The sequence below is a fragment of the Protopterus annectens genome, chromosome 6.part0 (genome assembly GCF_019279795.1).
Source record: "Protopterus annectens isolate FY-2018-M chromosome 6.part0, PAN1.0, whole genome shotgun sequence".
Classification (NCBI taxonomy): Eukaryota; Metazoa; Chordata; order Ceratodontiformes; family Protopteridae; genus Protopterus; species Protopterus annectens.
The window spans coordinates 299,921,170-299,948,294 of record NC_056737.1 but is presented as its reverse complement, the minus strand read 5'-3'; the positions used below and the strand labels follow the sequence as shown (position 1 = coordinate 299,948,294).

Sequence of the window (27,125 nt, the reverse complement as noted above, 5' to 3'; positions counted from 1 at the left end):
GAACAACTGCTGGCAGCATTTGCTGCAGGGGCAGAGGGGAAGGCTATTTCAAAACAAACTATTTCTAAATGGATAAGCCATTGCATTCATTTCTGCTATAAGCACCATGGAAAACCCATCCCCAAGGGGATCAGATCTCACTCCACCAGGGCTGTATCTACTTCTGCAACCTTCCTCAGAGGTGTTCCTAACAGGGACATTCTAGAAGCTGCTACCCTGGAGTTCTGTACATACTTTCACCAAGCATTATCATTTGCCAATTTTCTCTAAATCCAGAGCAGGCTTTGCAACTGCTGTCTTGCAGGGCCTTATAGCTGGCCCTAATGCTATATAAACTCCTTCTCCCAACCATAGCTTTGGGAATCTACCCAAATGTAATGACTGCAACAGTGAAACACGAAGAACATAGTACAGTTGTGTACACTTACCATAAATGTAGATGTTCGAGTGTATTCACTGTTATATATTCACTGGCTTATTCCCTGAATACATCACCAGCAACCCTCAACAAACAGGTGCTGGATGTCATCCTTGAGGCCAGGAGGCCTAGTACTAGGAAATCCTATTCAGAAAAGTGGAAAGGATACTGTGCTTGGAGCCAGTCTCAGGGAAAGGACACAGCCATGCCCACCTTACCTCTAATCCTAGGTTATCTAGCAGAGCTGCTCAACAAAGGCCTATCCTTCTCTTCCATTAAGATTCATGCCTCTGCCATCTCATTTCATTACAATACTGAGCCCACCCCTCTTTTCTCACCCTCTGGTCAAACAGTTCCTGAGAGGAGCTAACAATCTAAGACCCCCCCACCCGCAGAGCATTCCCACTCCTGCCTGGGATCTTAACTTTGTACTAGAGAGGCTCACGCTTCCCCCTTTTGAGCCTGTGGCTACAGCAGAGTTAAAATTCCTCTCTTGGAAAACAGCCTTACTTCAGCAAGAAGAGTGTTGGAGTTGCAGACTCTTATGGCTGTAGAATCCTTCATTATCTTCTATGCGGACAGGGTTTCCCTCAGGACTAACCCATCATTTATGCCCAAGGTGGTATCCAGTGTGGCTTTAAACCAATCTATCCATTTACCAACCTTTTTTCCTAATCCTCAGAATAAAGGGAAAGGATCCTGCACTCCTTGGATGTGCACAGACAGCTTAGGTTCTACCTTGCCAGGACTAAACCTTTCAGAAAATCTGCCCATCTGCTAGTCAGCTTTGTGACAGGGGCACAGGGCAAGGCCATTTCAAAGCAAATCATCTCCAAATGGATAGCCCACTTCATCCATTTCTACTACAAGCACCATGGAAAACCTACCCCACAGGGGATCAGAACCCACTCCACTAGGGCTACCTCAACATCTACAGCATTTCTCAGGGGACTCCCTACCAGGGATATCCTGGAAGCTGCAACCTGGAGTTCTGTACACACCTTCACCAAGTATTACCACTTACCTATTTTTTCTAAATCCAGAGCTGGAGTTGCCACAACAGTCTTACAAGGCCTGCTAGCCAGCCCTAATACTTCTTGATTGCCTCCACTCCCTCGGCTTTGGGAATCAACCCAAGTGTGATGACTGCAACAGTGAAACATGAAGAACATAGTACAGTTGTGTACACTTACCATAAATGTAGATGTTCGAGTGTATTCACTGTTGCAGTCCTGGTTACCCTCCCTCCAGCCCCCTGACTTTTCTATACTTTCTACCTATCCTCTTTTTTGCCCATATCTTATGGCAATGGTATTTACTTTTTACTGGAGGTGTTCCACACCATGTAATTGCTTCCTATTTGGGGGGCTCCTGACATCTTGGGCAAGAAAAACTGCATCGGTTGCATGTTATATACCCCTGACATCATGGAAGAGGCGACAGCATCCGATGCAGAAATCCCAAGATTCTGGTATTCGGGCCGACTAAGGGCTACCTGCAGGCAGATAACCAAAGTGTGATGACTGCAACAGTGAATACACTCGAACATCTACATTTATGGTAAGTGTACACGACTGTACTTTTTCCTGAGTCATCTTACCATTTTCATCACACTTCTTGACAACCGCTGTAGCAGAAGGTCAGAAAACTAAAAATAGATGCAAGGTAGAATTGAAAATTTCACTTTGGACATCTTCCAGGCGGTTCTGAGAATGCAGGCAGGCAAGACTCCTCCAAAGAGAACCAGTGGCAGCAGTCCTGGAAGTAGCATCTACAGCCCACACACACATTTCAGACAATGAGTAGTGACTTTGACAAAATAAGAAGTTATGTACCTACCATAACGTTCCATGTTAGTTGTCTTCTCTCGCCTTCTTTCTTGCTTGATGGGTTCGGAGCCGATCCCTCGGCTCCGACTCGGCACTTGCTAAGCTCGAGAGTCACTTTTACCAGCTCGAGGCAGCCCCATATCCCATGATGCAAGGCGGTAAGTACCCAGATCTCGTTTGATGACAAAGGGCAATAGCACCAAGCATAAAATACTTCCCAAAGGAAGAAAGAAAACTAGAGATGGAAGAAGGACCAGGTCTGAATGGTCTTCAGCATAACAGTTTCTTATAACAAGGTCTGTCCAGGCCAGGGGGAAGGAGGGAGGGTCAAGAAAGAAGGCGAGAGAAGACAACTAACATGGAACGTTATGGTAGGTACATAACTTCTTAATGTTAAGTTGTCAATCTCGCCTTCATTCTTGCTTGATGGGACCGCGTCCTTAGCACCTCTATCCTGGGTGGCTCAATGGAACAAACTCTTGAGGACTGTAGAGCCAAAACTGGCTCTGTCCCTGGAGGCCAAGTCCAATTTGTAATGGAAAACAAAAGTGTGAGGAGTGGCCCAAGTGGCCGCTGCACAAATAGTGTCTAAAGGAAGTCTAGCTTGAAAGGCTGTAGAAGTAGCTAAGCTCCTAGTTGAATGTGCTTTAGGTTTTGAGCACAGCTGTTTTCCCCTGAGCAGATAAATTTCAGAGATGACCGAAGAAAGCCATCTAGACAAAGTCACTTTAGAAACAGGAAGGCCTTTTTTATTATCCGCATAGGAAACAAAAAGTTGATCAGATTTTCTAAATTTTTTTGTTCTGTCCAAATAATATCTAAGTTGACGGTGGACATCAAGATAATGTAGCTTTTGTTCAGCTCTATCTGAATAGTTGGGGAAAAATACAGGGAGATCAATGGATTGATTCAAATTGTTCTTTGAAGCGACCTTAGGCAAAAAGGTTGGGTTAGTTCTCAAAGATACTCTGTCTTTGTGAAAAACCAAATAGGGGGGTCAGACACCCTCCTGGCCGATGTAATAGCCACTAGGAATAAAGTTTTCCAAGAAAGATATTTCAGGGAACAAGAAACAGCTGGCTCGAAGGGGGGAAGAATCAAGGATGTCAGCACTAAATTTAGATCCCACTGAGGAGGAGGATTCCTGATTGGAGGCTTTAGTAGGAAAATTCCTTTCAAGAAGGCCCTGCAGAGCCTATGGGACATAATATTATGATCTGCTATACCGACATGAAAATTGGAAATAGCAGCCAATTGAACTCTGACTGTGGAAGAAGAGGAGCCTGCATGAAAAATCTCTGCTAAGAAGTCCAGGACTGCCTGAAAAGGGGCAGTAAAAGGATCAATATTCTTGGCCTTAGCCCAATAAGAGAAACGTTTCCATTTGCTTGTATAAATCCTCCTGGTAGAGGATTTTAGCGGTTACTATGATGTCTCTAACTGGGTTAGAGATCAAAGGAAGCCTGGCTAAGGAAGGAAGTGGAGCAACCATGCTGTGAGGTTGAGAGAAGGGATAGACCGGTGCAGCTGACCCGATTGGTGAATCAGAAGATCTGGCACTGGGTCCAGATGCCACGGCTGCACCAAAAGGTGATGATGGAGGAACGGGAACCAAACTTGTCGAGGCCAGTAAGGGGCAATGAGAATCAATTTGGCTCTCAAACGGTAGCTTTCTGGATAACTTGAGGGATCAGAGGAAATGGAGGGAAGGCATAAAGAAGTCCCTGGGGCCAATCCTGGGTCAGAGCGTCTCTGGGGGGATGGCCTGGTAGAGGGAAGAGACAGAAGAAGTCTGGACATTTGCTGTTTTGGGGAGTAGCAAAAAGATCGCAACATGGACGACCCCATTCCAGAAAAATCTCTTCCGCTATAGATTGCTTGAGAGACCACTCGTGAGGCATGAGAATAGCTCTGCTCAATCTGTCCGCTACAATGTTGGTTTTCCCAGGGATATGCGTTGCTACCAGAAACCGATGAGAGGAGATCGCCCATTGCCATAGTCTGAGCGCTTCGACACAAGGGGTAGGACTTGGTTCCGCCCTGTTTGTTGATATACCAAACTACAGACATGTTGTCTGTGTGGACTGCAATTGTCCCTACGGGAAGAAAGTCGTTGAGGGCTTGCAACGTTAAAAGCACTGCTCTCATCTCCAGGACATTTATGTGCAGATGGTACTCGAACGGCTGCCACGCCCCATGAACCATCCTGCCCTGATAATGACCCCCACCCGATCAGGGAGGCATCCGTGGTGACAGTGGCTATCGGGATGGGGTACAAAGTACCTGCCTTGGTGAACCTGAGGAGATGTGATCCACCAAGCAAGATGATCTTTCGAAGTCTGTGTCACCAGCATCTCGTGACGCATAGGAACTTGTTGGTATGACCACTGTGTGAACAGCATCCACTTAAGAAGGCGCATGTAGAATCGAGCCAGGGAAGAAGAGTAATGGCCGCAGCCATGAGGCCTAATACCTTTAGAACCATTCTGGCCTGTACTTTCTTGTTGGCCAGAATGATCCTGACATGACTCTGAATGTCTGAAACTCTTTGATCTGTAAGGGTAGCTGACATCCGAACAGTGTTTAAGTTTGCGCCTATGAAGGTAATAGACTGGCAGGGCGATAAGGATGACTTTTCGAAGTTGATCGAGATGCCCAAATGAGAACAAAGATTTATTGTGTAATCCCTGGCTTGTATAAGCTGATGTCTGGTGGTGGCTGACAGGAGCCAGTCGTCGAGATACGGAAACACCTGGAATCCTTGACGTCTCAGGTGAGCCGTGACCACTGCCATGCATTTGGTGAACACTCTGGGGCTGTAGTGAGACCAAAGGGCAGGGCTCTGAACTGGAAATGACTGGACCCCAGCCGAAAGCGGAGAAATCTCCTGGAGCGCCTGTGAATTTTGATGTGATAGTACGCATCCTGAAGATCTATTGAGCACATCCAGTTGTCCTTCTGTAAGAAGGGCAGAATTGACTGAAGAGTGACCATTCGAATCTTGTCTTCCTCACAGACTTGTTGAGTCTGCTGAGATCCAATATTGGTCTCCAGTCTCCGTCTTTTGGGGACCAAAAAGAACCTTGAGTAGATTCCGGCTCTGAATGGTCTGTTGTAACTGGCTGAATGGCTCCTTTTTGCAGTAGTTTTGAGACTTCTAACTCTGCAATTTCCCTTAGACGGGGTGGTACATCTGGAAGGGAATTTGAGGGGAAAGGACTTTCCTCGAAAGGAATTATGTAACCCTTGGATATGATCGACTGTACCCATCTGTCTTGAGTGAGGGAATGCCAGGCTTCTGGGTACAGTGATAATCTTCCCCCGACTGCCTCCAAGGAGGGACAGCCGGGCAACATCTCAGGGATGTTGAAAGGGCTTGTCAGAGAGAGGCTCTCTGTTTCCCTGGTTTTTCGGACCCCCTCTGCCTCTAGAGCGGCATCTGTTGTTGTTACCCCCTCTGCCTCTAGGGGTAAACTGACCACGTGAATCCGGCGTGGCTCCTTGGGATTTACGGAACCACATTTTCCCACCTTTCTATCCTTTGGGATAAGGTCTAGAAGGGGTGGAAAAACGGACTCCTACAGCAGAAAGAGTCTTGCCATCCTGTTCGCACCTGGTCAAAGTTTCCTTCACCTGAGGGCCAAACAAAGCTGACCCATCAAAGGGAGAATTTGTGAAGGACGCCTTAAAGGGATCCGCAAAATCACATAGCCGCATCCAGGCTTGGCGTCTAAGAGCCACACCTGTACCTGCGGCTCTACTCGCTCCATCAGCAGCATAAGATATTAGCCGCATGGAGGAGTTTGCAATGGAATTAAGGGTTCCTAGCTGCGAAGCAATTTTTACTTGAGCCCCTGCAGCTGTAGGATCCTGTACTACTTCACCCAGCTCCTTAAGGATATCCCTCTGGAGTCTGGTGAAGTGACATAGGTAATTCAGCGACGATAGCAAAGGTCGCTGAGGAAAACATCCGCCACTGCACCTATCCATGGTCCTAGAGTCCTTATTAGGAGGATGGATGGTACGGAAGGATCTGCAAGTTCCTTCTTGGTGGCCGCAGCCACCACCATGGCATCAGCGGGACACCCTTAGTGAGGAATTGCTTGTCACACGGGCAGTGATAAATTTTGAAGGCCTCCTAGGGACTGGCTCTACAGAGTCAGGAGCTGCCCACGCCTTCGTGCAATAACCTGCATAAGGGGTCGAAGGCGGAGACACCCAGCAGGGGAGGGCCGAGATCCAAACGCCTCTAGGTATACTGACTCATCCTCAGAGGGATTGTTGGTGGGCCAGTTTCCTCTGTTTAAGGAGTTCTAGGATGTCTGAGAAGGAGACATCCTCAGAGGGGATCTAGGGGATCCCTCTGACTCATCAAAGTCAGTATCCAAGTGACAGACTCGGGAGTCTACATGTTTCCTCTTACAAGTCCTCTTCCTAGGAGGATCTCCAAACATCAGGAGAATCCTCGGAAGAGGGGAAATTCCCAATGGGGAAACCTGAGGCGGAGGATCTCTGGGTCCTGTAGCAAGAGAAGTGGCAGAGATGTCAACAGGTACTATAGAGGGAGGAGCTACGGGAACAGACTGCTGACTGATACCAGTGGCCAGCACACTCTTCATCACCTCGAATGCTCCCCTCCCAGGCAGGTCCGGGAGAACCCGTTCCGAAGAACTAGGAACTCCAGGGACCACCGAAAGGGAAGTCTCCGAGGCAGATGTCGGAGCCGAGCTCACCAAGGCCGAGGCTCCAAGGGGAAGAGCGGGTTCGGACAAGGGTCCGATGCCACTCACCCCCTCGGAGGAGACCATGGAATCCCTCTAAGGAAGGTCTCTAAGAGGAGATAAGAGTAGAGGCTGAAGGAACAGAAGGGGGTATCCGTCCTCCAGCCGTAGCAGTAACCATTCCCGAAGACTCCAACTCCAAGCTCTGGGGTAGAGTTGAAGGAGGAACTGTAACGGGGTGTGGACCAACAGTCGTCTGTTGAGACGGACTATGTAACATTTGGGCCAGTACCTGTAACTTAAGTAATCTGCTGACCACTCTCTCTAGGTCATGGTCTGAAAGTCTGGATGACCTTGAAGATCGGCTCCGATGGCTCCGTTCCGAAAGGAGAGGTGAAGCCGGAGCCGAAAGTATCAGCTCCAAGGAAGGAGACCTCGACCTCTTCCTGGAATGAGCCATCGGAACCGATACTATAGATCCTGTCGGAGCCGAAGACTTATCGGAGCCGACAGGAAGCCTCGATGCATCGGCTCCAGCCGGAGCCGATACAGCCACAAAAGTAACGGTGTCGGAGCCGATCGGAGCCGACACCGATGCCTGTGCCACATGGTGGTCGGAGCCGACACCGCAGTGGTCGATGCAGAATCGGCACCGATAGCCATCGGTGCCGAAGGCTTTGTTAAGCCAGAATCGGCTCCAGCCGAGCGATCTCGACTCGAACGAGTCGGAGCCGAGGCTGCAGGCTTAGACACAGAAGCCTGGGCCTTGGAAGATTTGGCTGATTTTGATGGAGCCGACTTAGCCGGAGAACCCTCCGGCTTGAGAAGGCCCCTAAGTATCCGCTTGTTACGTCTTTCCTGCAGGACTCTCTGGCTGAAGGAATGACAAATAGCACAGGAGTCCTGCAGGTGAAGAGGCCCCAGGCAATACAGGCAAGAAGTGTGACCGTCTGTCAGAGACATCTTCTGACAGCACGAGTCACACTTCTTAAAACCTGAGACCCTCTCCTTTGACATGGTGCTTCACAAAACACACTCACACACCAGTCAAAAAATTAAATTAAATAAAATACCAAAAAGGTATTCCTATAAAACAAACACACACACCCTAACAGGGAGGGGATGGGATGGGTAAAGTTTGACTAAAAAAAATTAGAAGAGACAGGGATTTTCTGTCAGAAAATCTATATAATTAACTTATAACTAACAATTAAAGGTTTTTTTTACAAAAAAGGGGCTTAAATATCAAAAAAGTGAATCACTTACCAGGAGCTGGTAAAAGGAGGACCTCATAAGCGAAGCGGCAAACGAGATCTGGGTACTTACCGCCTTGCATCATGGGATATGGGGCTGCCTCGAGCTGGTAAAAGTGACTCTCGAGCTTAGCAAGTGCCGAGTCGGAGCCGAGGGATCGGCTCCGAACCCATCAAGCAAGAATGAAGGTGAGATTGACAACTTAACATCTAATTTTCTTTAAGAGGAAACTGAAGCTTAAGCATTCCTCATACGTTCCCAATTAAGAAACTTTAGTGTATGAGGCCTGACACTTCAGAGTTCTAAAATTACTGTTGCAGAAGCATAGACTTTTCCCAAACTTATCAGGAGGAGGATTACAATTAATAAAATGCTTGGCAGCAGATGGATTAACTAAAGCTATAGCTGCTGTGCCAGGTCTGGGATTAGTGTATTAAAACTTGAAAGGCAAAATGTACTTTATACACTCGTTTGCTTTCTTAGGGGTGAGCAGATTGGCTGTCAGGGAAACCACAAGCTCTCCATTGCCCACTGAGGGGGACCCCAACAGCCACAGAGGATTGGGCTAATCCCCAGTCATTGGTGGCTGTGGACAGCAAAAATGGGATCGAAAGAAAAAGATAGATGGTCTGAGAAGCTAGCTTTGGCAAATTACTAGTCTGCTGTGATAGCTAAAACTGCTGAACAATTTTTTTCTTGCAGGAAAAAGGACCAGCTAAGGGACTGGTAGTTTTTTCTATGGTCAAGCTAAAAATAGTGTTTTTTTTCTCTAGGGGAAGCTTAGCAACAACAGTTGGTAAAACAGGAAAGTACCACTAAAGTACCCCCCCTCAAAAAAAAGTAAAATGTTACTTTTTCAGTTTCCCCCACTGAAAACATAGTTTAAACAACTTTTTACCACAAAAGTAAAGTGCACTCCATTTAAAAATCCCAAGACAGTTAAGAGTGGCATACAGCAACAGTGGTCCCTCTCCATAAAGGTGGTGCCTCAACGGATCCTGGAAACTATCGCCCCATAAGCCTGACTAGCTTGGTCTGCAAAGCTATGGAAAGGATCATCATGGACCTCATAAATAAAGATATTGGGGACCTACAAACACTGGATCCTACCCAGTTCGGCTTTAAGGGCAGATCCTGCCTCTTAAACCTGGTTGATTTCTTTGAAACAGTCACCAAGGCCATTGACGACGGGAAGGTGGTCCACACAGCCTACCTGGACCTCGCAAAAGCCTTCGATACAATACCCCACTCGGGCATTATAGATAAGCTCACCAGCTTAAATATAAACCCCTATGTCACTAGATGGATTGCAAACTGGCTCAAGGACAGAACCCACATGGTTAGAATTGCTGGAGCCATGTCACCAGTTACAAGTGGTGTCCCACAAGGCTCAGTCCTGGGACCTCTCTTGTTCGGTATATATTTCTCGGAGGTACAGGCCAACACGGAAGGACTGTGGCTGACCAAGTTCGCAGATGACTGCAAACTGGGTGCCATAATCGACTCTCCAGCCAACACAAGCATCCTCCAAAAGGGCCTCATAGAAACAGACAACTGGTGCCAGTGCCATGGCCTCAAGCTAAATGCCAAAAAGTGTATAGTCATCCCCTTTGGCAAAAACAAAGTGCCCACATATTACCACATAGGTGGAAATCCATTAAGTACAGAAGAAGTAATTAGGGACCTGGGGACCCAAGTTGATAGCAATCTCTCATTTGACAACCACGTGGCCAAAGTGGTTAGAAAAACATTTTATATAGCCCACCTAATCATGAAGGGATTCGCATCTAGATCAGGGGAGGTCATCGTGCCTCTTTACTCATCCCTCATCAGGCCCATAATTGAGTACAATGCCCCTTTTGGGATGTACCTTACCAGACACCTGCAGCAACTGGAAAGACCCCAAAAGTACCTCACCAAGAGGATCAAAGGGCTCAAACAGATGCCATATGCTGCCCGGTTAAAGAAACTCCAGCTCTACTCAGTGGCATACCGCCTGTTCAGAGGCGATCTGTGCCTGACGTATAAAGCCATGTCCAACCCGGAATTAATGGACATGCTGCACCTCAGAAAATCCAAATCCCATCGAGCTACGCGCTAGAGAGACTTGAATCTCAGCACTGAAATAAATAGGACATGCTGGAGGGACAGATTCATAACCCAGACGCTCCCTTCACTCTGGAATAAAATCCCAGTCCAGGTTAGGCAGAGTCCCTCATTGACTCTCTTCAAGAGGAATCTTGATGAGTGGATGGGAGATTGTAGGTTTACCCCGGGTATCACTTCTGTGTCACTGTTAGATAGAGCCACAGTATACTAACCTCGAAAAAGGGCATAGCAAAATAAATTTAAAATGGGTGGCGAAAGCCAAACACATTCTGGCTAGGCTTATAAATGCCCTAGGGCAGATAGCCTAGTATGAACCTATGAAGAAAAATACTTCCTACTGGTTTAAAAGTACTTGCTTCTCATGAAAATTAGTTTAAAAGTAATGTGGAAGATTTTTCCCTGAAGGGAACTTAATCTGCCCAGCAGTGGAACAGAGAGAGCCAACTGTAGATCCTCAAGAGCTCCCAGAAAATAGCTCTTTGTGACAGCAGGAAAACTCTGGAGGGTTTTGCACCCAAACTTTTCTTTCTAGTAAGCTCAAAGCTTTGGAAGCTGGCCAGCAGTTTGCAGGATATAACCCATACATCGATCAATGCGAAGAACATCTGATGTGCTTATGAACAGGAAATGAAAGGGGATAAAGTTGCTTAAAAATGTTACTTAGAAGCAGCCTGAAGCTTTACAGTGAGAAGAAATGAAGCATAAAATAACCTCTGGCCATGAGGCCTACTCTTGGGGAAGGCCTTTAGTAGCTGTTGTGACAAAACAGACAAGATCCTTCCCCATAACCAAAAAAAAAGTGATGCTTCCATTTTATGGCCAGTTGAATGATTTGTGCCTTTTTAAGCACTGAAAAAATAGTTGTGTAAAATCTTACCATAACCAAAGATGTCATCTTCTTCTATGCTGCAGTATTCTTTATATATGGGATTTGGCAGTTCAGTACAATGTGACTCTTCAAGCGGTTTACATTCCATACACCCAAAACATTGTGGCAGATGCACTTAGCAGGTCCATGACTCAATCCCTCAAATGTATGCTTCACAGGGATGTGTTTCTGGACTTGGTCTTCAGGGGGGTGGTACTCTGCTGGATTTTTCTGCTTCCCCTCTGAGGAGACATTTATTTATTTCACATTTGTAACTGGGTTAGTCCAACTTGGTAAGAAATTACCCATTTTCAGTGGAGACCCGAGGGGAAAAGCCCCGAACAAAACATACAAATAGGGACAAGTTAGCAATATAAAGAGCAAAACAAACTTATGGATAAGAAAAATAAATATAATCCAAAGAATAGTACATAGCTATATACAAGGTCAGAAGAAGGAAAGTGCAAAAGAAGATAGGAGTAGAGGAGGAATCTATTTTGTGCCAGAGTTCCACATCATCTGGCTTGGAAGGTGGATGCCCTATTTTTCTCAGGCAAGGGGATGTTTCTCTGTGCATTCCCCCTTTCATCTAACTCAAAAGGTCCAGCTCAAAATTCAGCAGGACAAATCAGAAATCTTGCTGACTACTCCCTTTTGGCCAAGACAGCATTGGTTCCCTCTTCTGCATTTACTCAAGGGCAATCATCACAAGTTACCTCACAGAATGGATTCATTCACCTGCACAGCACAAAAGATCTCTACTTTATCCACATCTGTGAACTTTACAACTGACTTTGCCCATGGGTGACAAGGTGTTAAACTTTTGATTCCTTTCAGACGCCTTTTCTCAGAGAACATGCTTTGGGTTCTGCAGGAGGCCAGGAAACCCAGTACTAGAAAATTTTACTTACCCAAATGGAAGAGATTTTCAATGTAGTATCTTTTTCGAGATCTGGATCTATTTTCAGTATAGATGATCCAGTACTTTCTTGTGTGAGTTACTTGAGAGGTTTGGCTTTTTCTTCAGTGAAAGTTCATTTGTCAGCAATTATCTCCACTTTTGGCTTCCAGATTGGAAGTAAAACTTTTTCTTAAAGGTGTCCTTCATATTAAGCCACTCAGGAAACCAGTTCTACCTCCTTGGGGTTTGAATGGTCTTAGAGAAGCTTACTGTAGCCCCTTTTGAACTTGCAGTCTCAGCTTCCTTAAAGTTTTGTACCTGAAAAACAGTTCTGTTAGCTTTAACCTCTGCTAGGAGGGTTTTTAAGCTTCCACCTTTAATGGCTAATCCACCTTTTCTTGTTTAGAAACAATGGGGTCTTGTCTGTGTAGTAATCCCTCCTTTTTGCCCAAGGTGGTGAATGAGTTGCCTCTTCATCAAGCGATTCAATTGTCCACTTTCTTTCCTTCTCCTCAAGCCTCCATTGAGAGGATTTTGCACACCTTGGATGTGCACAGACAACTCAGATTTTATTCGGATAAGACTAAGGCTATCAAAGTCTGATCAGCTATTTCTTTCTTTTTATCCCAGGGCTCTGGGTTTGAATGTCTCTAAATTTCTTCTTGGATTTCTAAGGCAATTTTGTTTTGTTATGAGTTCCATGGTATGACTCTTCTTGCTCCTTTTAAGGCTCACTCTACTAGGTCTGTGGCTTCCTCAGGTGCATTCTTTAAAGGCTTGGATACAGATACCAACACCATCTCAGAGGCTGCTACTTGGTCTTCTGTTCAAGCTTTCACCAAACGTTACAAGTTGGATAGTATTTCTAGATCTAGGGCAGGGTTTGCTAGAGCCACTCTCCATGGCTTTGTAGAAAGCTCCTCTGTTCCTTCCTCCTCCCAGGGTACTTACTAAGCTTTGGTATTCTTCCATATATAAAGAATACTGCAACAATGAATAGAAGGACATAAAACAGTTGTGTAAAATCTTACCATAACCATATCTGTCCTTCTCTTCTGTGTTGCAGTATTCTGTCCCTTCTTCCTTCCTCCTATATCCTTGGATGGCAGATTATCTGTCCTTTGCTCTGGTGTTCCTACTGGGGCATTTTGGTTCTGATGATTGTACGTGCAAACTTCCTTTTATAGTGGATATCGCCAGCACATACATTTGCACCACAGGTATGAAGTAAAAAAAAAAAACGGGTCTAAAATGAAAAACTGGTGTGCCCAGGTATTCACTCACTGCCAAGGGGCTCAACTAACGAAAATCAGTGAAACCAGTTGCCTAAAGAGGCTTGATTCTGAAATGATGGGTCCTGCAGGTGAAAGGGCTGAAGTTAACAGCTGATGCAAGACATACTTTAAGTGGGAAGGTACTACAAAACGTACCTATTGTGCCAAGTCCAGTATAATAGTGACTTAAAATGGCAACCACTTTTATCCTCACTGATATCTGTAATTTGGGGGGGGGGGTAAAATATGCTTGTCTGTCACAGAAAAATGGACCCATGAATGCCCTCACTGAAGGGAACAAAAGAGCAAGTGCAGAAAAACAAACAGCAGTGTTGGAAATTGGGGGATCCCAGTGCAGGTAAAATTTAAAAAAAAAGGTGAAATGCCTTTTACCCAGATTACTTGCTTTTGTATTCCCGTTTACAAGACATACACCATTGTTTTTTTTTTTTTCTTCAGTGGTAGATGCACTTTGGCTATTAATTTGCATTTTTCTACTTATCTGTACACTGCTTCTTCCTATTACCTCCTTCCCATCCCAGACATTCACTTTTTTTTCTTTTGACATTTTTACTGACATGTCTTGTCAAGTTTTTTTTTTTTTTATTAACTTTCTCAGTTGAATTTTTGCTAGTACAGTGCCATGATAATGACCTCTTTTACTAGTGCACATAAAGTATAGTAGAGTAATGTGCCAGTCCTGCCAAAGTCAAACAAAGCAATTAAATTAGTGCAGTACTGTATTTATTTTGGATAGTGTACATGAAGATGGCATAACCTGGAACTATGTGAACCATAAGGAAACTGTGAGAGCAAGGATGGAGGTTTGCACAAATCTGTCAAATATAATCGGAAGAGGTTTTACATGAAGCATAGGACAAAATGGTGTTAAAAATCAATTATTGTAGATTCCAAAGAAAGTATCATGCTGTGTGTACAATTTGTCAGCCCTAGTTAATGATAAAAACAAAGGCACAGTCACACATTTTCATAGCTAACCTTGTTTAAATTAGAGTATGCCATCTTGCTGGAGGGGTTGTACCCATTACTTAATTTCTTACATTTTTTCCCTTTTCTTTTAAGCTTCAGATTCAGAGAAACAGAAGAGCACTGACTGGACAAAGACTTAATTCAAGAGACATCAACGACTCTGGTTTATAACCACACGTTGCTACAGAGTGACAGCTATTTCTGATGTTTAATGTGTATGTACAATAGCAAATAAAAAGTTATCTTCATATTTATGGTGTCTTGATGTATAATATATAAACAGGATTCCACAAACATGGTTCTTAGTAACTAAAGGAAAAGGACTACTGGCATGGCCATAGTGGCTGCCTCCGAATATTAGACTGAAGGATGCCAAAGTGCACTGCACTGTGAAATTGCTTGGGGACAAGTGTCCATGGCATACCTTGGCCAAGGAACCTTCAGCTTTTTATTTCTATTGGACTGCATTTAAGACAGCAAAATACAAACAGTTAAGTTGATAAAACATAACTTCCAGAATCCACATTATGACAGTAGGTGGGCTTCTGTTCGATTCTGGCTATTTTACAGAAATGTAACTATCTTTGTTAAACTAAAATCCATTCACTCTTTTCTTCGTTTTTTATCATGCTCATGTTCCTTGGAACGGCCACTGTCAGAGGGCCGTTTGGAGCCACCATGCTGCTTGGCTTCCTCCAAGAACTTGTCCAGACCAAAAGGATCCTCCTCAAACTGAACAGGTCCTTCTCTGCGCTGCCTGCGATCAGATCCAGAGAACTCTTTATCTGGAACAAATCTACACACACACAAAAAAAAAAATTAGTAGGCTCCACTTGCATTCAGAAAGAATTACCCAAGTTCATAAATTGCTTAATTGAATATGAATTTGGTTTTAATTTGAAAACGGTTCTGAAAAAAAAATTACACAAGTTGACATCAAGTAGAAAGGTCATCTGTTCTCTGATTTAATCCTCGTACATTCATCAACACACAGCAGCAGTGTTACAGAAAAAGCATTTACATTCTTGAAATACAAAGTACTGGAAATTATACTGTTTTACGACAAGTTTATCTTGAAGAAGCCAAACCTGAACACACAAAATATGCCGACAAACTAATGTAATGGGGAAAAATGGGTATTCAGTTAGTTCAGCTGACTGGGCATTTTATAGCATACTGCAGTGAAGTAAGTGACAAAACACAAACTACTTGGAGAATCTGCCAAGTTCAAAAATCCTAAATAAGATGTGTGTTGGAAAAAAAGCTTATGCAAAGTTGGGGGGAGGGATTAGGTAGTACTTTTAGTCAAGCAGACCCAATGAATTATCTTGGATACCTGTCCCCAAAGCACTCCTCAAAGGCATTGTAAGCTGCCAGCATGTCCGTCATGCTAACACTTTATTGGCTGTCTCTGACTAAAGCTTGAAGGTTGAAGATAGGATACAGATAAACATATAGGTCCCTGGAGCAAAAAGTCACAACATAGGACAGATTACTTGGAAATCAGCTGAAAAAGTGTTCCGACATGTGAATTATCTAACAGTCTTAAAGAATGATTTTCTTAAATGATAGTACAGCTGTGCAAGTTGAACTTACCATAACAGTAAATGTTCGAATTATCACTGCTGCAGTAATCTTAGCTATATATGAGTTATATCCTGCCAAAGATTTAACAGCCAGCCAACTTCCAAAGTTTCAGGGAGCCTTCCATGCTCCCAAACTGTCAAGCAGTTAAAGATGAGCTGACTAAAAGATATGTTTGGTTGCAAAGCCCTTTACAGCTTTCAGGCTGGCAGAGACAGGGAGGCTGAGCCCTAAAAAGGACAATGCTAGGAATAACAAAAAAATGACAGCAACACAACACATAAAAAAGTTATCATTCAAACATCTACTGTTATGGTTAAGTTCAACTTGCACAACTGTACTACATTCTTCATGTTGATCACTTCTGCAGTAGCCTTAGCTAGATGGATAGATTACTACAGTTAACTGTGTTTGGGAGGAGGAATGACAAGGGTCCAAGTGTCCCTGGAGAACTGTCCTAGCAAAACCTGACTTAGACCTACAGAAGGAATCACGCTTATAATCTTTGTAAAACAATGTACAGAGACCATGTAGCAGCCTCTAGAATCAAACTCTTTTCCAAAAGCCATAGATGAAGCCAAGACTGTGGTATAATGGCCCTTGACCCCGCCTGGAATAGATTTGGCATGGTGGGTTTAACAAAAGGAATAGCTTAGACAGGCATTTGGAAATTGGCTGTTTTGACACGGGTTGTCCCTTTCTTACCTTCACAAAAAAATGAACAATTGATCTGAAGGTCTATAAGCTTTAGTTCTGTCAGGATAGTACCAGAGCTGTCTGTGGGCATAAAGGTGTGGAGTATCCTTTTTCCCTAATTTTTAGGTTCAGGAAAAAAGGAGAGATGGATAGTTTGGCTTAAAGTAAACTGATACTACTTCTGAGAACTGATCCTTCTTTTATGCTTAAAGAAACGCTGTCCCTTTGGAAAAATGAGAGAGTGTTGATTCACCATAAAAGCTTGCAACTAAGATACCCCTCTTGCAGAGGTCACAACAATCGGTAAACCTGTCTTCTATGTTGAGAACCTCAAGTCAGCCAGATTAGCTGGTTCAAATCAAGCAAGGAATAAAAGGCCATAGGATAGTAACTCGCACAGTGTTAGACCACACAACAGCTATCTCTGAATGGGTGCTGACACCAATTAGAAAATGTTTTCCATTTGTTAATATATGATTTTGTAATAGCGGGCTATCTTTCCTCCATAACTACTTGCTGCAAATCCTTAGAAACAAGTGCCTTAAAGGAATTAAGACCCTATCATCCAGGCAGTTAACTGAAGATGACTGATGTCAGGATGTATCAAATGCCCCTGTTCTTATACGAGTAGATTCATTCTGTGAGGAATCTTGTGGTAACTGCCCCTGTCCATTTCCTTCTGACTCTTCAAAAGTACCCTGGATATTACCGGAAAGGGTGGAACAGTGTACAGGAACATTCCTGTCCAAAGAAAAGGCATCCGTCTTCCAGGCCTTCATACATGGAAGTCCTGGAACAGAATTTTCCCATTTGATTGTTCAGAGAGGTCTACTTGAGGCACTCCCCACAGATGGTTAAAATCTTGGAAGACCCTGATCTAGTTTCCATTTCTGAGGGTCTGTCCTGATCCTGCTCAGCCTGTCTGCCACACAGTTTTGCTATGACAGCATACGAGATGCTTCCAGAGTGAAATTGTGCTATGCGTCAGTATCCAAAATTAACATGGCTAGTCTGCATAGGGAGTAAGTCCTGGTTCCCCCTTGCTTGTTGATGTACTACATGACTATGCTATGGGCCAAAGATGGTTCAGACAACTGAGTGCTTTGATCAGGGAAAGCACCTCAATATGTATGTACTTGCATTTGACCTTGGTGTCACACCCCCTACATTTTTATCACTCCATAACTGCTCCCCAAACAAAGTTTGAAGCATCTGTGGTGATTAACTGCTTTGCAGCAGGGTTGGAGAAGGGGAGACCTGGTTTTAAGGATATATGTTTGTCTTCACCAGAAGCTTTCTTTTCTGAAGAAACCCCATCACAGAGACTGGAAAAGATAAAAGGTGTTGATGCCGACACCAAAGAGATTTCAGATACCACTGTATCTTTCTCATATGGAGTCTTGCCAGGCATATCAAGAGAGTCATACATGCCATGAAACCCAACGTCCTGAGATATTCCTTTGCAGTGATTGAATTCAGAGTGGAAAACCTTAGAAATAGATCTAGATAAAGATCTGATCTGAAATTGTTTTCATTTGGTCTTCAGCCTGTGGGATCAGGAACCGGCATTGTTCTGACTCAGCCGCATACTCCAGCATCAGATCCAAGCTCCTCCCCTACCCATAATGTCCCATGTCTCCCCCCTCCCCCAGATCTCGTTTGCCGCTCATGAGAGACAGCAGCGTGGTTACAGCTGCAAGCTTCCTTTAAAGTAAGATTAGATCTTTTGATTAATATTTTTCTGTCTTTTTTCTTCCTTTCATGCCTTTACTATCATCTTTCCCTACCCTATTCATGTGCACTTCATGTCGGTTTCTTTAAAGCAAGCCAAAAAAAAAACCTCTCGCTTTCTCTTTCCCACCTCTTGGGTTTCTCTGGTGTGCCAAACCTCCTAAGCCAGGCTTTACGAAACATACAGAGTGTGGCCATAAGCTTCCCCCTTCTGACGGCCACACTCTGTGCGCTGCTGGGTCTGGGTGTAGAGCACCTAAAGTTTCAATCCCTGCTCCTTGAATGACAGGAGGAACACAATTCTGAAGGGCGTCCTCCCGTCCGAAGCTTCTACTTCTTCCTCTGCCCTGGCTTCTGGGACAAACTCCCACTAAGAAGTTCAGGGATGGGGAAAAGACACCTACTAAGGAATGGGACAGGCCTAGGAAGTGTTCACGGCTGCTCTTCTGTGGTCGAGCTCCTGGCCAAGCCTCATCCGGATCCGACCTGGGACTCTCCTCAACTCCTGTCTCCCTGCTTTTCTCCGGAGCAGGAGATTTCCCAGGCTTATTCCCCCCCTGTCTGCCTCCCCTCGGCACCACTCCAGGCCCGGGTTGGCAGCTTCTTTCATCTGGTCCTCCTGCAGCCTGTCTGAAGCAGAGGTGGACAGGATGATGGGAGGTTTATTCAGACCCAGATTCAGATGGGATATTGCCTGCTCCTTCCCCCTCCGGGACTGGGGAGCATGCAGTCCATTTTTCTTCCCACTGCTTCTTCTCCAATCCGACTTCTGAGTCATCGGGTCTGAGGTTTCCCGGTGTTGAGGGGTCGTGCCTGTGGTTCCTGGTACCTAGACACAGACCATTGGCCTGAATGGTTCTGCTCTGACGTTTTCAGAGCTGACAGACTCTCGGAGCCATAGCCTTGGCGTCTGATCCAAGGGGATGGCGTCTACTTCTAGGTTTTCGGAGTTGGCCCTTCCAATCGTAGTCTCTGCAACTGGAGGCTTGGCACCAGCCCCCCTCCCTCTCGGCACAGAGGGCAGCAGATCCGGTTCTGCTCCCTGCCTTAGGGATTCATTCACCCTCTTTCGATGTGGTGGAGAGGGTCCTCTCGGCATCTTAGAGCCGCTTGACACTGTGATCCTCTGAGTCCATTCTGGCTGCGTTTCTTTCTGGGCCAGAGTCTGCCATCTGGCCCCCCTCTGGGACAACCTGTCATCAACTATGCACCAGGAGGTTCCCCCGGGAACTCCCCAAGGTTTCAGAGTCCTCCCCAGAAATCCCCCCAGAGGAGCTCCCTCTGACACACGCATGTAAGAGGAGGCACTTGGACTCCCACCAGAGTCCCTCACGGAAGACACAGACTGGAGGAAGGGGAGGGTTCATCCCGATCACCCTAAGATGATTTCTCCTTTGGACACATCATGGAAATCTTGCGCCAACGAGGAGGGTGGCCTACCCAAAAGCCCAACCCAGATGAGTGTGTTCCTGGAGGCGTTTGGCACAGGACCCTCTACCTCCAGGGTGTCACCTCCCGTGGATCCCCTTGTGGATTTAATTTCATCCAGGGCATGGAAGGAACCTGATACGGTTGAGCCTATCCCAGAGCACCTGGACAAAATACTCAGCGGTCCATTGGATAGGCAACATTGGTCAAAGAGATCCCCGGTCAATGCCATGTTGGCTGCAGTGGCCACCAAAAAAGAGCCCACTCAGGAGAGCTCTAAGCTCCTTCCTCTGGACCAAGAGTTGCGGACTAGGGACCGTTTCGGGAAGTAGGTTATGCTTCATTTACCTCTGCACTGTGTGCGCTGAACTACATGACACACGTTATCAGACTGGGACCTGGTAAAAAGAGGTCAGTTGCTGAGTCTGCCCCATGGTCGATGTCAGCAGAGAAGAAAAGGGCGTTCTCCTCCTGTATGGCCACCCTTACTTTAATATCAAATACTTCCATGAGGCTCCTATCGCACGCTACAGAAGGTGCCTCTAGGGCTGTTGGAACAGGTATAACCATCAAGCATCACGCTTGGCTCTGGCTTTGTGCTTTCTCAGAGCCCTTCAAGGTGTCATTTACGAATGCCCCTATGACGGTTCCACTCTTTTTGGCAAGACTATTCAAGACACTTTAGTCCATAGCAAGAAAGACTGGAAGACATTGTTTGCTGTCGGGATTCGCTTCTCAACCCCGCATGATCGTTCTATAGGAATCAGCATGGGGTGAAGAAGATATGGTTCCAGAAATCTCAGGGATCTTTCCACAATGCTCAGGACTCTCCTTCCTCCAGAGGCAGAGGGGGATATGACAGATGCAACCCTCATGGCAGAGGGGCCTGAGGAACCAAGGGTCTCAGGATTCTTTCCTGGACAGACCCACGGAGGAGGCAGTTGAGGGATGTCTTTCTCGGCACCCAACAGCCTGGGAGTCTGTCATAGACTGTCATTGGGTTTTCCAGGTAATATCCAGTGGATACTCTATCCCCTTTCTTCAACCCAGAGTCCCTCCCAAACACATCTCGCATGTCCCACCCGTGCAACAGGAGCAGGCAGCTGTAGAAATTTTCAGGCTGCTCAAAAAGCACGTCATCCAGCCCGTCCCCCCAGACCAATCTGGATCAGGCAACTATTCCAGGTTCTTTTTAGTGCCAAAGAAAAGGCTGGACTTAAGACCCATCCTGGATCTTTCAACCTTAAACATGTCAGTTGCCAAGATGAAATTCCGGATGGTCACCCTTCAATCCATTCTGCCCTTCCTGCAGATAAATGACTAGATGTGCTCAGTGGTGGATCTCCAGAATGCATACCATCACATCAAGATGAACAGGCACTCTCTGAGGTTCCTCCGTTTCCATTTAGGAGCCAGTCATTTGCAGGTCAGACCGCTCCCCCCCCTTAGGCTCACCACTGCCCCCAGGGTGTTCACCATAGTGATGATGGTAGTGGTGGCTCACCTGTGGCAGCAGGGTCTTCCCCTACCTAGACTATTGGCTCCTTTCTGCTCCCTCCAAGCAATGACTGTGTCAAGCCAGGGATCTTCTCAAGACCGCTCACTATCTGGGCATAACCATAAACCTCAGCAAGTCCCAATTGGCACCAGTACAGGTTCTTGACCTCAATGGGGCTTGGACAGACACTATCCAAGACAAGGTGTCTCTAGCTCCAGACAGACTGTTATCTTTCTGCCATCATGTCTCTTGCATCTTTCAAGACAAACATCCCCCAGCAGTTTCAGTTCTTCAGGCATTGGGGTCCATGGCAGCCACAATCACTCTCATTCCAACGGCACCTTCATATGAGGGTCCTCCAATGGACTCTGGCAGTGCAGTGGTCCTTGCTAGACCTTACCTTATCACATTGGGTTGGATTATCTCGGGTTTGCAAGGATTCTCTTCTTTGGTGGCTTCAATCCCCCCGTTTTTCTGGGTCGTCCATTCATTCTTCCCTTCCCTGCAACCACAGACACCTCCCTGCTTGAGTGGGTGGGGGTGGCATTGTATGGGAAGGAGAGTTCAAGGCATGTGGTGTTCCCTGGAAGACCCATCTGCACATCATTAACCTGGAGATGAGGGCAGTGCTTTTGGTGTTGCAAGCTCTACATACCTATCTTCCTCAAGGGACTACTGCCATCCAGATGGACAGTGTCAGTAGTCTGGTACATCAATAAACAGGGGGGACCAAATCTTACCTCCTTTGTCATGAAACCATGAGATTGTGGGAGTGGGCAATTTTCTTCTGGCCATTTTCTGGTGGCAACCCACATTCTGGGGAGGTCCAACATACTAGCAGACAGGCTCAACAGATCTATTCCGATGCCTTACGAATGGTTTCTGAATCCTTCAGTAGTGGAACAGATCTTTCTGATGTGGGTTCAGCCTTGCTGTGATCTCTTCACCTCTCCTTCGAACGCGAAGTTCAGCGAGTATTCCCTCTGAACCCCCATCTGGGGGGAGCACCCCCACAGATGCTCTAGTTTATGCTTGGTCCTCCGGTCTACTATATGCCTACCCTCTGCTATCCAAGTTCATTCAGGAATTTCAACAGCTGTGGGGCTCAGTGATCCCCATTGCCCCTTTCTGGTATCGCCAAGTTTGGTTCCCCTCTGTGTAGTCTCATGCAGTGTGCCCTCCTTGGACACTAGATCCAGTTCCGGATCTGATTACACACCCCTGAGGGATTCCTCACCCATTCTTAGCCTGACTCTCACGGTTTGGCTGCTTCAGTTCCCTTGACAGTTAGGACTCCTGGGCTGTCTTAGCGACTCACAAATCTTCTACAAGGAAGGATTGCTCAAGTAAGTGGAAGCATTTCTTAATTTGGGCTTCTCAGCATAATCTGAATCCTTTTACTAAGCCAGTTCCGGTCATTTTGGAGTTTCTGGTGGATAGTTTTAATCATGGTGCTAGTTTTTCTACAGTAAAGGTACAATTGGCAGCGATCTCTAATTTTCACATAGGCAAGGATTCAGCTTCTTTGGCTTTGTCCAAGCTTTGTAGGCCTTTTTGAAAGGTACCTTTCTCCTTAGGCCTCCAGTTAAGGACCCAATGCTTCCTTGGGAATTCACCTTGGTGGTGCACGCTCTGGTTTCTCCCCCTTTCGAACCAGTGGCTATGGTTGAATTGTAGTTCCTGTCTTGGAAGACTGCCCTTTTGGTTGCAATTACCTCAACCAAGAGAGTTTCAGAGATCCAAGCACTGTCAAGCCCCCCCTTATATGGTATTTGATAAAGACATGGTATCCCTGCAGACAAATCCATCATTCCTTCTGAAACTGGCATCAGAGTGCAATATTAACACATGTCATCAGACTCCCAGTTTTCTTTCCAAATTTCCAGAATAAAGGAGAGTACAAATTGCACTTGCTTGATGTTCACAGGCAGCTATGTTTCTATTTGCATGGAAAAAAAAATCCCTTCATAAGTCTGATCAACTTTTTGTTTCCTTTTCTAAACCCTTCTTGGGAAAGCCTGTCTCAAAGTTTACTATTGCTCGATGGATTATCGAGCCAAAGGGTCGTCCCCACCAGGGCATGTCCGGGTGCATTCCACCACGTCGGTTGCTACTTCTGTGGTCTTTTGGTCCAGAGTTTCTTTAGATGATATCTGCTCTGTAGCTAACTGGGCGACATCACACATATATCTCCCATTATAAACTGGACCTTCTTTCCAGGGGCATGGCATTCTTTAGCTCACCCATGCTCTGGAACATCCTTCCATGAGGAACTCCCAGGGTTCACTGGTAGTTGGGGACTGTGTCCCACAGGTTGAAGACCAAATGAAAACAACTTCAGATAAAGTTATGTACGCACCAAAATGTTCCATCGGAGTTGTTGCTTTTCATTTATCTTCAACCATCCCTTCCTCCTTCCTTCCCCCTGCTTTGTGTGGGCTGTGTAGTAGACCAGATGGAAGATGCATAGCCCCTCTACTCTGGCTAGTTTCTTTCTTGAAAAGCTTTGTGGTAATGCCAGGTTTATAGGCATACGGTCTAGATTGGGGTGCTGCTGTTCTGCAACAAACTTGATCTGAGGGGAGGAGAGAGATGGGAATTTTATGGGTAGGGGAAGAGATTGAACCCGAGGCTGGACTATGCGGCCGAGTCGGACCTTGGTCCCACAGATTGAAGACAAATAAAAGCAACAACTCAGATGGAACGTTATGGTGAGTACATAACTTCCCCCTGTGGAATAAAAGTTCCTTAAACCAAGGTGTCTAGCTTACATACCAGGAACACAATCCTGTTTGAAGGAGGCAAGAAAAACTTTTCAATGTTCTCTTGGAATCCAGCTTGTGCAAGAGATCTCTCACCCAAGAGAGAGACTCCTGACATTCTGAAAGAGACTCTGCAAACATAAGCAAGTTGTCTAAATATGGAAAATGGGATACCCCATAACCTGCAGTGAGCTATAATTCGAGCCAGCCACTTTGTGAGCCCTTTTGGTGCAGTGCATAGTCCAAAGGGTAAGACAGAAATGACAATGTGATCCAGATATACAAAAACCTTAAATACCTAAAGTCTGGATGAATAGGGGTGTGATAAGCATCTTAGGTCTAGTGTTATTAGGAAACTTAAAAAAGGAAGAGCAGGCAAAAGTTTGTGTAGGGACATTGTTTTGAATTTGGGCACTGTCGCTAACATGTTTAGAGAAGAAATATCTAGAACTAATCATCCCCAAGCATTTTTTTTTTTTTGCACTTAACATCCTTGATTAAAACCTCTTCCCCACCTGGGAAGGAGGAAAGTAGACTTAACAGTAGATGTCCTTCCCTTCACTGTTGCAATATTCTTTACTGGTGGGATTCCCTGCCAAGGGTAGTCCAGTGTCCAGCCAGTATACCAAAACATTATGATTTTATACACATCAAACGTCACACACATGCTCCCCGCATAGGACATAAATGTGACATACGGATGTGCATACATCAGAACTGAAAAGCTTTACGAGGAACAACAGTCCAAGGAAGTAGGAGGAAAATGTTAATCTAGCAGAAGAAGAAAAAGAACCGATCAGAAGGGGGTGGAGGGAGGGAGCGAATGCTCCAACAATGAAGAAGGACATCTACTGTTATAAGATTTTACACAACTGTACTGTGTCTTTCCATATCACTGTTGCAGTACTCTTTACCAATGGAAAAGTGCAATGGAAAAGTGCAAAAGGAGGAGGAAGTCCCAGACAAGCCATCAGGAACCCCATGCAGAATAGCTCTGGAACCAACATCCAGTTTTTAATGCGTAGTGAAGGTATGGACAGAGATCCAAGTAGCAGCCTCAAGGATGGAATTGGAATCCAGTCCTTTGAAAAAAAGCATGAGAAGAAGCAGCAGCTGTAGTAGAATGAGCCTTTACAGAGGCAGAAAGGCTTTTTCCATGAAAGAGTAACAAAAATAAATGGCCTTAAGAGATCCATGAGGATATGGTTTATTTAGAAACAGCCAAGCCTAGAGATCTGGGATGAAAGGAAATAGAAAGCTGCTCGGACTTACGAATGGCGGTAGTTTCATCTAAATAAGCAAATCCAATGTGTGAAGAATGTTCTCATTAGCATGCTGTGGATAATGTAAAAAGGAGGGCAAATTAATATTTGCTAACCACCTTGTGAGTAAAAGGATTATTACGAAGAGACACCCTGTCCTTACGAAAAACCAAAAAAAGGCGGAACAGCCATAAGAGCCTGGAGTTCAGAAACCCTATTAACTGAAGTAAGGGCCAAAAGAAGAACAGTCTTCCATGTACAATTCTGTATGGAAGCAGAGGCTGCAAGCTCAAAAGGAGCCCGTGTCAATTTTTCAAGTACAAAATTAAGGTACCATGTAGGTGGAATAGGCCTGATGTGAAGGATCCATTTAAGAATTTGCCTGACCTCAAACCTAGAGGCCAAAAGAGGAGTTAATGGCAGACGAGCAGAAACAGCTGAGAGGTGAGCTTTAACAGAACATGCTAATTCACACAAATAAAATAGAACCAGAGGGATCTTCACTGAAAGTGAATCCTGATTTATGAGCAAGGCACCAAACAGAAGACCTCTTCCAAATGGACGCACAGGATTTCCTGGCCTCCTGCAGAACCCTAAGCATGCCCACAGAAAAAAAGGTGCCGAAAAAGGGTCAAAACCCTATGTCAGTTGAAGAGAAGACAGCGATGGATCAGAGACCTCTTGGCTTGTAGGAGTAGGTCCACCTTGTGAGGATGTATGTTGTCCTGTCATGGCTGGCCCTGGCAGCTGCAGAAGAAGGGGGCCAATACTAACTGGGCTGAAAAGGAATCACCAACAAGATTTTGGTGAGTCTTGCTCTGTCTTGAGCAAACCCTTGGAATAAGAGGAAAGGGAAGGAGGCATAAACCTCTTCAAGAAAAGTGTCCACCTTCCACACTAGAGGACTTGGGACTCTGGTGCAAAAAAAAAAAAAAAAAAAAAAAAAAAAAAAAACAGGAAACTGCCTGGTCAAAGGGGAGACAAAAAGATCTACCTGAGAGTACCCCACTGATGGGCAATGTCCAGAAAACACATGTGTGTGAAGCATCCATTCAGGAGCCTGAGTTTTGGACCTGCTCAGTCTGCCACTATATTTTGCTGTGAAGGAATGTCCACAACCTGAAAAGTTGCCTGATACTGGACAACTAAATCCCAGACTTTAACAGCTAGTCTGCAAAGATAGATAGGACTTTACTCCCCCCTGCTTGTTCATATACCACATTACTGTGGTATTGTCTGAAGATTTTGAGAGGCCCTGGAAAGAAGAGGGAATGAAAGGTCTGAAGGCCGACTAGGAGAGCTCATCTCCTTCACATTGTCAGGTCTCTGATGATGAGGAGGACAGAGACCTTGGACCTTAAGGAAACCAAAAGAAGCTCCCCACCCCATGTCTGGGGCATCCAAGAAAAGTCCGAGGGGACTGGGTGCTGAAAATAAACTACCAAGTGGAGAGGCAGCTGATGAATCCACCACTGCAGATCGAGCTTCATGCATGGAAGAACAGGGACTAGTCTAGTGGATGACCATGTTGGAGCCATACTGACTTTAGGAACCACTGCAGTTTTCTCATATGAAGTCTGTTTAGAGAAGCATAGGAATGGTGGAGGCCATGAATCCTAGCACCCTCAGAAGTTCCCTGCCTGTAATAAAAACCAGAGGAAGAAGGGATTGAGGCAGGGAAGCCACCATAGGAATGGTCTGGAGCCTGCAACAGAGAAACACATGACCCTAAGATGGAACTAGGACCAATTTCTGGAAATATATTCTAATTCCCTGCCTTTGTAAGAAACAGTGTAGTGG

At 45.4% G+C, this 27,125-nt stretch overlaps 2 protein-coding genes across 3 annotated transcripts in view; one reads left to right on the top strand and one right to left on the bottom strand.

Annotated features, from left to right (window-relative positions):
- Positions 1 to 14,614, top strand: part of LOC122804273 (SRA stem-loop interacting RNA binding protein) — a 310,845-nt gene extending 296,231 nt beyond the window's left edge. Inside the window, exon 4 of the mRNA XM_044074051.1 lies at positions 14,458 to 14,614. Coding sequence (XP_043929986.1) covers positions 14,458 to 14,535 — 78 coding nt within the window. The 3' untranslated portion in view covers positions 14,536 to 14,614. The remainder of the gene's footprint in view (positions 1 to 14,457) is intronic.
- Positions 14,554 to 27,125, bottom strand: part of SNW1 (SNW domain containing 1) — a 1,165,034-nt gene continuing 1,152,462 nt past the window's right edge. For both annotated transcript variants that reach the window (XM_044074050.1, XM_044074049.1), the window contains exon 14: positions 14,554 to 15,160. In XM_044074050.1, the coding sequence (XP_043929985.1) occupies positions 14,968 to 15,160 (193 nt within the window). In that variant the 3' untranslated portion in view covers positions 14,554 to 14,967. The remainder of the gene's footprint in view (positions 15,161 to 27,125) is intronic.